The sequence below is a fragment of the Scleropages formosus genome, chromosome 3, assembly GCF_900964775.1.
Source record: "Scleropages formosus chromosome 3, fSclFor1.1, whole genome shotgun sequence".
NCBI classification, from domain to species: Eukaryota; Metazoa; Chordata; class Actinopteri; order Osteoglossiformes; family Osteoglossidae; genus Scleropages; species Scleropages formosus.
The window spans coordinates 19,854,856-19,867,655 of NC_041808.1; the positions used below are offsets into that span (position 1 = coordinate 19,854,856).

Genomic DNA, 12,800 nt, shown 5'->3' on the forward strand with positions numbered 1-12,800 from the left:
GAGTCAACAGGGTTGGTCTACAGAACAGGAGCCTTGAGGGCTGAACTGTCTTGCGCCGCTGCTGGTATGAGACTGCATTCTTTGAATGAAGCAACCAAGGATGAGAGTATGGAGAAAAAGTCACGTGTAATGTGTTTCCAGGACTCCAGGTACCAATTTGGCAGGGATTCAAAGGAGAAGCAAGTGCGGGACCACGAGTACAGCTGTGGTCTCTGCCTACTCTAGATACTCGTGAACATTTGAACAGCCAGATCGCAGGGTAACGCAAGAGCCTTCAGGGTTCAACTTCTGGTCTAATAGCCAATGTTTATGGGACTTGGTACTTACTAATAGTATAGCCTGGAGCCCTCAAAGAAACAACTATGCTGCTCTACTTGAAAAAAGTTTGGCCACCACAAAAACATTGTTTAATGGAAATATGATTTTGACTGCTTTTAAAGAACATATTATCAGGAGAACTATAAATTCGTTCACAATGAAAAAAGTGTCTTTTACTGTCTGTCTGGATTGTTCAGATACATTTATTCTAAATTTATCCTTGTATCCGTACTGCATCTCCATTTATTTGTGTATCACTCCATGTAATTTGTAATATTTTATTTAAAGGGCTGTAATTAGCGCTCACAATTCTTTTTATTTGTGTAGCTTGCTTTTTTTTTTTAGCGGAATGAAATGAAAACTTTGCGGTACAAGGGGCATAAAAACACGACATATGAGAGTATCGTCTTTGTCTTGGAAACTTCCTAGGGCAAAAATAGTCAGATGAATTCAAGAGAGGCATTGCTGATTTTGCTCGTAAGGGTTTTATTACAACAGTGCCTTCACTGTTCATGTATGGAGACAAAAAGATAAGACATCACAATGAAAATGTAATGTAAATATATATATATGTATATGTATATATATATATATAGTTAGTGTGCCCATACAGATGTACAGACATTTACATTCATTTGTGTTGGGTTGCATAATAAAACACTTTGTTCCACACAGAACTCTCTCAACCGAGCTTCCAGTAAGAATTATAACAATTCTTCACTCTTTTTACACTGGTATTTAAAATATGCTTGGCAATACTATTAATAAATAACATTTAAAAAGACACCTTTCTTGTTCTGCATTTCAGTTATACATTCAGTAATTCTAGGTGGAATTTACAACGTGGAACAATGTGAATTTGCCGGTACATGCCAGTAACGCTTCAGTGAAGAAACTGACTTTATTCTGGACATGTGTCATTTCCCTTATACGTGATTTGGTACCGCTGCAAATAAGCCGAGTGCAGTCGCTGGCTACACGTGATGCAGTATTGGGTGAAGGACATTCGTGCCCACAAACACATGGACTGCACAAGTACGTGAGGTTCACGGCACAAGTCACATACTGTTTTGCATCTTTCTGCGTAGTTTATAATGCTCCTTTTTTCCCCTCAAAAAATGCATTCTGATTTTAAGGCAGCCTTATTTCTGATATTGCAGTTATGGCTTTTTATGGATCCAAAAGACACAATGGTAATATTGTGTTTGCAATATGTCTTTTATGATTGAGATTTTTTTTCTCTAGCAGTAACTTTACAGCTTTAATCCATAAGGCTTTAAAAAACTTCTAATGAAGTTATCAACAGAGGGAATGAGGTTTTCACTTTGTCTCAGGATGACTTATTGGAAACAAGTCATTTATCTTAAAAAATGCAGGATGCAACTGAGTCCGTGAGGTGGTAACATACAGAGAGGGAAAAATCTGCAGTTAACTTTTGTGCCATTACCCCTGATTTTTGCTGTTCATATTTTTTCACTACCTATACTGTATATCCGTATGTTTGTCTGTGTCCCTGTGATCCAGATACAGTAAATAAGGGTAATGAATAAACTACTTGGGTCTGTACCTTTGTTGAAATGTAAAGGACAGACTGGCAACGTGGGCTGGCTACTACTGTCACTGAGTGCTTGGACTTACTACTACTACTTCAAGACTCATGTATAGCGAATAAAACACGGCTTCTCCGAACATGAGCACAATTATTGCATTTTACTGTAGTGAATTCCGACCAAAGTGAGGACAGCAGTGGGCACACCTACTATTAATATTAATCAGCCCCGTCAGGGTGACCCGACGATGAAAAGAAACCTTCGAATTCTCACTTGACAACGCGAATGTGTTACAGGGGTCTGGCCGTACGAAGCAGTAGCTCTAAAGCGAGGCGCCGCCCCAGAGAACTGGACTCTGGCTCCGGCCTCACATTGCAGCCAAAGTGACCAGAGATATGTAAAGTGTAGCTGCGTGCGTCAGCTGGAGTCTCACAGAAGTAATCGGTCATCTCCTTAGGCATCAGTTCAGAAAAGTTCTCAGTTCTAGACTGACTAACCCCGAACCCCGATTTACAAGAAAACGGTCATGCTTTTCTGAGAGCTGCTTACATTTACTCATTCTTACTCATTCATGCTTGTAAATCAAAATTTAAACTGCGGTCAGATTACCACTGAACGGAAACAGTGTGCATTCTGCTCGGAACGATGTACCCATTTATACGGCTGGGTATTTTATAGCGTATTCATTGAGGGTAAGTATCTTGATCAAGGGCGCTACAACGGGAGTTGGGATTCACAAAAGGGCAGCGACTCTAAACTGCCACACCCCCTACTATTTATTCGTAGTTTATTTGTTCGTGTTCACAGGCCACCAAATACAGAAAGATGAAAATTCACGTGAACGCGGGAGGAGCAGGTACACTCTGCACAGACCGATCCGGGGCCAGATGCGAACCCTCGTAAGGCGAACGACCTGCTGAGCTAATTCCTAATGTTTGACGTGTCAGAAGTCAAGGATAAATCATAGGGATATCAAGCGATATCTGTGACTTTGGGAGGCGACGCTCGACCTGAGGGCTGAAGGAGGTTCCTGCGGTCACTTTTCTTTTGGCTGTAATCCTTCTATACAAACTTTGTATATTCCCAAGAAGTGTAAATGAACACAGTTTTATAACTGTAATTTTTAGCCTGTACGGTATTTCTGGTCTCTGGAGGGTAAAAACTTACCAGAAAGAAGTTTGTAAAATGAATTCAAAGTTCACGTATCAGAAACAGGTTTCCCCCACATTTCAGGTCTCCGCCAAGCTAAAATAAACGACTGAAAGGCCTGGGGGGTCAACGAAAGTCAAACGATCGTCATTCCTTGACTCGCTAAAACTGGTGACCCTTTCACGCCAAATTTACAGGGAATCCTAAATGGCTAATATTTATATTCCACGTGTAAACTCGTCTGTGGCGAGCGCGACAGTTCCCACTTCCGAGCGCTGCGCGGCAAGCAGAGCACGGAGCAAGCGACTGACTGAGCTGCGCGGTTCCCTCCTCCAGCGCTCTGCGCAGACTCCCGGCGTCGGACTCGCACGGGTAAGAGGGTGATGCCATCCTTCCGAAACCGTCCCCGAAGAAAAACCTGACATTTATCTACAGAGCGCACGGCTCAGTAACGCTGACCGCTTGCATCGCGCCGCAGGCGGTAGTCATTCGCGAAACGCACGCTGCTCTGGTTGCCAAACGTATTCGCAGAAGCAATCCGTTCGCAAACGTCACCGTGTCTTAGGGAGGAACCGTGTGTGTGTGTCACAGGCTCACGCTGGACTCGGCGCAGCCGAGGGAACTGTCACCCTTAACGCCGGACGCGGTCCTGCGAGGGGCCCTTTTCACCCCGAAAAGCTGACACGCGGCGGTCCTGTACTTCCTGGACATGATGTTGTAGAGGACCGGGTTGATGGCAGCGCTAAGGTAGAAGAGAACGAAGGACACCAGGTTGCAGTACTGAGTGATCTGAGACAGGAGGGGCGAGACGGCTTCCGACGACTTGGAGATCAAGTAGCGGCCCACGTGGAAGGGCAGCCAGCAGAGCACGAAGGCGAACACGACCACAGCTGCGGAGAAGGAAGAAGAGAGGTAGATTGAGCAGAGCAGACCGCAACTTATTTTCACCTGCAATTCGTTGCACCCTGCGGACGGCCTCGCCTTGCGCCGAACAAAGTCCACGGAAGCCGTAATGCACGACTTCGCACGCGCGCGTTCAAGCTGCCGTCGCATCTGGTCGTTAGTCCAGTCGCAGCGTTAAAAATCGTCACGACGCGTTAAATGAAAAGCAACCGCGTGGGAAATATGACAAACGGATAATTGTATCTGGCCCGTATTATTTTAAAAAATGACGCGCGGCGCTTGGCGATGGACCGCGAAACCAGTTTACGTCTGCGGTTCGACGTTTTTTTCCAGCTGTCATTTAATTATACGCCACGTGCGCAGGGGATTGATGTGTTCCCGCCGACTGATCTCCTCTAGCGCCGATAACAGGCCCATCCTGGAAGGTCACGGTCATCGACCAATTAGTCCAAATTAAAGCAATCTGTCCATATCAGACCTAAGCGCCCACATTGTCCTCAGCATTAAACCGAGCTGGTAAGGACGGTAAGGACACAGTTTACCGTCAGAACCAAAACGTATTGTGGTCGACACAGAAATGTTTCATTCTCATTTTAAGGGGGTGTTCCATGAGTCACAGGATTGTTTTCAAAGATCCTTAGAAATGATTTACAGCGGTTACTGTGGCTAAGGAAGCACAACGGGATGTTCCTTTCTCTCTGGTATTCCAAGCACTTACTTTTCACCTGTTCGCCATGTTTCGTTTGTGTTGAATATGAAATGGTATTTAATACCCTAATAGTATTTTTTTCTGTCGCACTTCATGAGTGTTAAAGTTGGATTGAAAAGTAAAAGGACGGGAAAAACGTTGGACTCCTTTGAACTGTGGTGCGGGACTTGACTCTTGAGGACACGGTGAAGGGAAAGGAAAGCAAAGAGATGTTGGATCAAATTGGATTTATTTTATTTTTAAAGAGCGCTCTTCTCCCGCAGTGACGCGGCGTTTAAATCAAACGAGGGCAGAACTCCGATCACGAGGACGAACGACGGGACTGAAGTCACGCACACGATCGCGCGAAGACGGGACCCTCTTGGAAACACTGAAATGTTTGGGGAAGTCGAAGGAAAGGGAAGGTTAGGACAGCAACCGGACGCAGGGACTCGCTCTTCACAGGGAGAACGCTCTCAACCGTAAGGACACGCGTGGAGGACAGAGGTTTCCGGAAGGATCTGTGTGGTCGTCCAGAGCTGGCACTCACTCCATGACGCTTAACAACAGCAACGACAGGGAAATGCTGTGGCACAGCGACGGGTGTTCGTATGACTGCGGCATTCGCAGCTCATCCTTAATGGAAGCAGCCCCCACGTGGGAAAGGGTGCGGGTGGGTCGGGTTCGAGGGGAAGGCTCTACCCGCGTAAGCGGCTGCAATCAATTTGTAAAGGACGAAATGAATGACGCTGTCTGAGCAGCTCTGCTTCATGGATTTTTTGTACCTGATTCTACACTGTTTCACCACGCAGTCGCTGGCCATGGAAATGAGGGAAGCAGCAGATCTTTGACTAGTGAGCCTCTGCTGTTTATTCATATTTATCTGATGCTTTTCTCTAAAAGGATTTACAGTGTTAACCGACCAATGTCTACAACCGCTTGTCCCAAGCGGGGTTGTGGTCAGCCGGAGCCTATCCCGCAAACACGGGGCGCAAGGCCGAAGGGGGAGGGGACGCAGACCGAACGAGACGCCAGTCCATCGCAAGGCATTCCTAGCAGGACTCAAACCCTGGACCCACCACACAGCGGGCACCAGCCAGACCCCCCTTTTCAATGTTAAAGTGTTTACAGTTATTTACCCATTTATACACCGGGGTAATTTTACTGGAGCAATTTAGGGTAAGCGCCTTGCTCAAGGGTACTGCAGCCGGAGACGGGATTCAAACCCGCACCCTTTGGCTCCACAGGTCTAAACAGTTTGGTACCAGCTGCCGCTCCCCTGCTTTCCAACGGTCCCCAGTCAGATTTTTAACCCCAGCTGCTTCAGGAGATATTGAGCTGCACACGGTGATGGGAGGGAAGGTCGGCTGCAGCAGAGAAGCCATGAGATAATATGTGCGAGAGTGGTTGCAGATCACCGCCGAGGTTCAAGGCGATGGTGTAAACAACCTGTCGGGTTCTGGCCACCAAGCGTTTGATAGCAATGGTACTCGGTGGAGTCTTACACACATTTTTAGACTTGTTTCAGGAGTGGGGGACGGGGACGGGGATGCGCTCGTCCCGCCACACCTAGGGCTCCACATGATTGGGCAATCAATCAATGTAACCACACTGTTACATACACAGCCTGGCGTTAGAGCGCGGTACTAACTAGTTGCTCTCAGGGCCACTGCAGGCACTTGAGTGACGGAGCAAGTTGGCAAGTGACTTGGGCTCCTTAGGCGACGCTGACAGTTACACTTCACTTACTGCTTGGTCCTTTTGTCCAGCAACTAACTAACTTTAACTAAGTGAAGCGAAACGTTTCACTCGTCTCTGCCTTCGCCCACCGGCGGCGGCGCTCCTCCACGCACGGCGGAGTCCACCGCGCCACGGTCAGTGACCCGCACCTTAACTTAAGTTAAGCAGCCCCCGCACTCACGACACGAGTCTGTCTGCGCCGTTCTAGCGGAGCGCCGCGAGGCAATGTCATCATGAGCAATGATGAGCAATGATGAGCAATGATGAGCAATGATGAGCGCCGGCCGCGTCCCCTCGCTCGGCCCGGCCGGGCCAGGCTTCCGACCGGGTCCCAGCAGCAGCGCGTCGGCGGCGGCGGCGGCTTCGGCACCCACCCAGCATTCGGACCGTCTGCCTGTTGCTCTTGTCCCGCACAGACGCGTGCGCTCCCGGCGTCGCGCGGCTCCTCCTGCACAGCTTCCTGCCGATGAGGCCGTAGAGCACCGTGAGGCAGAACACGGGCAGGAAGAAGAAGCCGCTGGACACCCACACCATGGCGGTGAGCAGCCCCGACCTGATGGCGAACTCCGTGGGCTTGCACTCGCTGGTGGCGCGCGGGTCCGTGCCGGGCTCGTGCTGCACGCCCACCAGCACGACGACGGGTCCCGCGCTGCAGAGCGACACGAGCCACAGCGCCGCGAGGAGGCCGCGCACGCGCGCCCTGGTCACCAGCACCTTGGCGCGCAGCGGGAAGCAGATGGCCAGGTAGCGCTCCACGCTGAGCGCCGTGATGCTCAGGATGCTCGAGTACGTGCAGCTCTCGCTCACGAACTGGAAGAGCTTGCAGAGGAGCTGGCCGAAGCCCCAGGGCCGGTACCTCCACACGCGGTACAGGTCCAGCGGCAGCCACAGCAGCACGAGCAGGTCCGACACGGCCATGCTGCACAGATACAGGTTCGTGGTCGTCCTCATGTCCTTGAACTTGGCCACCAGCACGACGGTAAGCGCGTTCCCGGTGACTCCCGCGAGGAAGAGCAGCGCGCAGGTGGCCGTGACGCCCGTCAGGACGGGCACGGGGAAGAGGTGCGCCGCCGGGTGCTCCGCGCGCCAGCGCGTCGCGTTGCCCTCCCACGTGCCGTTGCCGAGCGAGCAGTTGTCCATCGCGGCGGCCGCGAGCGGGACGCGGCTTAACTTAGGTTAGGGGACCGCGCTTCGACAGGTGCGCGCGCGAGTCGCGCTCGCGGAGACGAGCGGAGCGGCGAGTGAGGGCGCGCGCGCTGCCACATTACACACAGGAGGTGAGCGCGAGACGCCGCCAGCAGTCTCTGCTGCACCCGAGAACTCTTCTCTTCTCTCTTGTTGTGAAATATTTGGCTTTCTTTTTTTTTTTTTTTTTTTTTTTTGCCAGCGCTTTACCAAATGTACGAATCCACGAACTCTCCAGAACTCGCTGCTGCCGCTGCTGGAGATGGCAAAAAAAAAGTGAAGAAGAAGAAGAAGAAGAAGAGCCTCCGTGGGGAAGCGCGCGTCGTCTGCGTTACCGTTTCAAACCGTTTTCTCTCTTACCGTTACAGCAGCGGCTTGTTGTTGTTCCAGCTGCGCGACTCCGCTCGCATTGTTGTTGTTGACGTCCGAACACGTCGTCGGTGCCCCTCCTTGCTTTCCGTCCATGTAAAGTCACACAGTGACCGATCATCATGTGTGAAATCAGACTAGTCGCGTTAGTCTGTCTCGCTCCCCGCTCCGGGATCGCTGGGTGGGTGTGTGCGCGTGTGTGCGCGTGTGTGCGTTTGCGTGCCGTGCCGCTGCGGTCGGCGATCTCCTGCACGTCTCGGCACCCGCACGGCACGCGCGCGCGCACGAAGCGAAGGTCCGCAACCTCCGGGGACCGAATTGTGATATCGGGTGCCTCGTTGTGTGTGTGGGAGAGGATGATGGTGACGACGATGATGATGATGATGATGATTCGCGCATTGATGATTCATTTGTTTTTCATGGTGCGAAGATCATGCAGCAGAGAGCAACTGGAAGCACAAAACGTGCCCACGTGTGTGTTCTCTCTGCCTTAGCCAGAGAGTTTAAGTCCAGAGGTGGACATTGCAGCTGTCCCCATCACCTGTCCGCTACTGGCATTTTTAAGGCATTGCCGGTCGGATATAGGTTTCCGCCTACGGATCTAGAGTCACAGCCCGGGATTCGCCCATTCCGGTTACAACAATTCAACTTAGAGAGTTTCGTCTGACACCTCTGCTTGGGCCTACGAGGCGTTCGTTCGCTTTTACGAAGACCGAAGCTGGATTTCTCGCGTCTTCCGACACCCGAGCACCTCGAGACGTTCGCATTTACGATTTTCCTTTCGGCAGATGCTTTTCTTCAAAGTGATGTGCGGCGATGATCACGTACTACTTACCCGACACATCTGTCCCAGGTGACTTACCGTGTTAGATAGGCCTACAGTCATCGACACATCTGTACAGCAGAGTCACGCCGGACACACGCGATACGAGTCACCTTCTGAAACGAACACTTTGTTCAGCGTACGGGTATCTGGCCCTAACGAATAATATAGAAATTAACTGAGGTGGAAGTTGTAGCAGAACTTGGTACTCAAATAAAAGTGCTATTACTTTCAAAAAAGGAATAATTAATGTAAAAGTGGCTACTGGTCCAAAATTGTACTTGGCTAAAAGTAAAAAGTTACTCTTATTCAAATTAAGCTGTTTAAGGTTTTCAGCCGCTCGTTATGTCAACAGCTACAATATACAGTTTCAAATAATCTTGTCAGCAAATTAAATGTGCTGAGCAAATAAAATTAGATATACTCATGATTGCAATTGATTCCCTCATACAACAGGGTAACACGGATCAATTCGGAGTTAGTACCTTGCTCAAGGGTACTATAGTAAGAGGTTGAGGTACAAACTCATGTCCTTCGAGTGCAAGGTGACAGCTGTGATTCCTATGCTACCAGTATGCCTCAAATGACAGACGTTATGTCATTAATTTTCCAATTTTCCATTTAGCTTGGTCGGATGTTCTGTACTCCACAGAGAGCGTCAATGACGTTTCATTCTGGTGACCCAGGAGGTCATGGAAGGCATTCGACTTCCTCCTGGTGTTTATGAGCATCCTGGAATTTGGGAGCATCGTGACAGAACAGTGTTTTCCCCATAGGGTTCGCACTCATATTCCGAGGCGTTACGTGACCATGCAGAGCAGTCATCGGACCTAATGACTCCCAAAAAAATGGTAGCCTGTACCCTTACTGTTCCCCTGCGATGTTTAACAGTTGTCAATAAAAGTGTGTTGAAGGCATCTTTTTTTTGGATTTCTCCAAGCATAAACCCATTCAGATGTAGCATATATAATGTGAAAGATGACTCATCGGGCCATATTACTTTTGCCACTGCTCAGGCTTCCAGCTTCTGTGGTCTTGGCAACCTCGGCACAAATTCCGGCTTCATGTACTTCGCGACGTACCGTTTTTGTCGAGACTGGGTCACAAAGGTGCCGATTCAGTTCTGTTGTAATTTTTGAGGGTGTGCTTTTGAGGGATGTAACAGCTATCCTGCGTAGCGTCCACGTATCCTTGCCGATGAGCTTTAACCAGTGACCACATGTTTTGCACTCGCTGTCATCGAAACTGTTCCCCTTGATACATTAAATTATTCCGCATTTTTCGTGACCGATTAACCCGCACATGTTAATTGTCTCACATCGCTTTGAAAACTCACATATCCACATGTTATTATCAGGTCTCTTTTATAGCTGACATACAGTATATCACATTGTATTGTTACCTAAGTTTTAAATGATGTTCCAGCACTAATGGCTCTCATTTGTTTCATCCGTAACCTCGTGAAAGCGCTCCAAGTCTGTTCTCAGGACGGAACGCTACATCCTTTGGCAGAAAAAGAGCGCAGCGCACGTGTGAAGTGGGTGCGTAGCCAATGTACCCTTGATCGTCCATGCATAAGCGGACTGTCGGTTCCAGTGCGAGGTAGCGGTGTCAAACGGGACTACGGTGGGGAGAAAGTGTCCAGCTTTACTAGAAGATGTTCTCACAATATTCAGAAGCTACAGTCAATATTGTAACGACCCGCGTTACTGATTTAATGTAAATAGTTGCATTGTGGGAAATCTGTAAATAATGTCTGTAACCGCTGGGGCCACTTCGGGGGGAAATGGTGGGTTGACTGTGTCTGCCACTGTGTAGGGAGAGTCTAGGGGCGCTAAGGCGGGCTGGCTGTAAGTGCAGGTCCTAGAGGAAAAGGGGTCCTTGGACAGAGAGCATTATTCCCTTGTGCTGGTCTTCGAATAAACCGTTCGTTATGAGCACTGCCTCCGCATCCTTCTTTACCCCATCCAAACCCACGGTGCTGCGCGCCACAATATTAAGCTACTATAAATGCCAAATAATTTGAGAATCAGTACTGAAACATTTGTTACGTTAACATTATCGTAACAGAAGCTGTGTTATAACGTTACCCCGGGTGCAGGTTTCCAAGTAAAGTAAAATATGCAGTTCAAAAGAACGAGTTAAAATTAATGCGCTGACCGTGACCCTCATGTTTGTGAGACGTGTTCATTTAGTTTATTGCATGCAGGCCGATGAAATCCGCAGAGGACAGCGGAAAGTAAAGGGGTTTAATTATATATTTATTGAAGTTGCGGTGTAGAGAAAATTGTTTGAAGGAAAGTTGAAAATATTAAATGTGAAAAACTGAAAAGTAACGAAAAGAGGGTTCTAGAAATATAATGATGTAAAAATAATGTTTTTCTTTCAGATGTACTTACAGCAAAAGAAATGACAAATTTAACTATGACAAATGAAATGACAAATTTTAAGTACGAGCAATGAATTACATTTACTGCATTACTACCCAGCTCCGGTAATCAATGAATGCAAACTGCCTTCTTCTGCCGCCTTATTGAATTAACTTTGTCCATTTTAATGGGATTTGGTGGCATTTTAGCATAAAGGGGTGCCAGTTTCGGTGCTCAGGGAAACAAAAATTTTTACTGCTGGAACCAATGCAATTACGTGCTTGACGTAGCCCAACAAAGGGCTTTCACGTTACCTTCGTAAGGTGTGGGGAGACTGTACATGTTGGTGTGGCTGTGCAGTGGCTGTGCAGTGGCTGTGCAGTGGCTGTGCAGTGGCTGTGCAGTGGCTGTGCTCCCCAGTGTTCAGCCCAGGTTAATGTGTCCCTCCTGTACTGGTGTCTCACTCCATTCAGTACTACTGCTAACCGCCAACACCTGACATGTTGATATGCCCTAGAATTCATACGCACACATTTTTTAATTGCTTTTATGAACAGCACTGGGCCAGAGCAACGCAGAGGCAGAGGCAGCACATGGAGAAACATAAAGCAAGGGCTCAAGGTCAGAAGGTTACAGCATATTACAGGTATGAATACAACTCTGTCTAATAAGTTCCTGAAGGGTGTCTAGATATTTCAAAATTGCTCTGAATTGTCATGGAAAACAAATGTAAATGTTTCAAGTGGAAGGAAGTTAAGCACTTCACTCATTCACATTACGTTTATTTATTTAGCAGACACTTTTCTCCAAAGCATCTTCCAATGAATTTTTATCAGCCCACACACCTTATTCACCAAGGTAGCTTACACTGCTAGATACAGCACTTACACTGGGTCACTCATCCATATATCAGTGAAACACACTCTCTCTCTGTCACTCACACACTATGGGGGAACCTGAACAGCATGTCTTTGGAGTGTGGGAGGAAACCAGAGCACCCAAAGACATACACTGCTAGATACACTACTTACAATGGGCCACTCATCCATATATCAGTGGAACACACTCTCTCTGTCACTCACACACTATGGGGAACCTGAACAGCATGTCTTTGGAGTGTGGGAGGAAACCAGAGCACCAAGAGAACATGCAAACTCCAGACGGACAGAGCAGGGATCAAACCCATATCCTCTTGCACCACCCAGGCACTGTGAGACAGCAGTGCTACTTGCTGTGCCACCAAGCCACCCTCCCTTTACAGAGGGAACTTCAGGTTTAAACCACAACACTAAACATTTTTGCTGCTGTTAGCCTACATTCCATAACATCATGAAAAAAGGAGTTTGGGTTGTGGTCCAACAAGAAACTGGATGGGGACGAACCGAACTTTTTGTTAAAGATTTTCCGAATGGTGTGTGAGCACCATTCCAAAAAGTTTTTGTCTAATCACATTCCCAGGATAAATGTATTTCGTTGTGTGTAAGGGCGTTATATTGAAGACACAGCTGAGATTTCCCTGGGAGCTTCCTGTGAAGGTGCACTGGAATGAGGGAGATTCTGTGAACGAACGTGCGGTCTTGTTCCTGCACGCTGAGGGAAGTGCAGCCAGGGAAGACTTTAGCACATAAAGATGACCATTCACGAATGACCAAAAGACACGAGTCCTGTTCCCAAATCTCCTTTAGCGCATCATAAGAGCCAGTACC

At 48.3% G+C, this 12,800-nt stretch overlaps 1 protein-coding gene across 1 annotated transcript; it reads right to left on the reverse strand.

The window, feature by feature from the left end:
- Positions 1–3,602: 3,602 nt before the first annotated feature.
- On the reverse strand, positions 3,603–7,488 carry ghsra (growth hormone secretagogue receptor a). Its single transcript, XM_029250156.1, has 2 exons — positions 6,723–7,488; positions 3,603–3,907 (listed from the first exon to the last, which is right to left on the reverse strand). The coding sequence occupies exons 1-2, from the start codon at positions 7,486–7,488 to the stop codon at positions 3,603–3,605; spliced, it is 1,071 nt and encodes a 356-aa protein (XP_029105989.1).
- Positions 7,489–12,800: the final 5,312 nt, after the last annotated feature.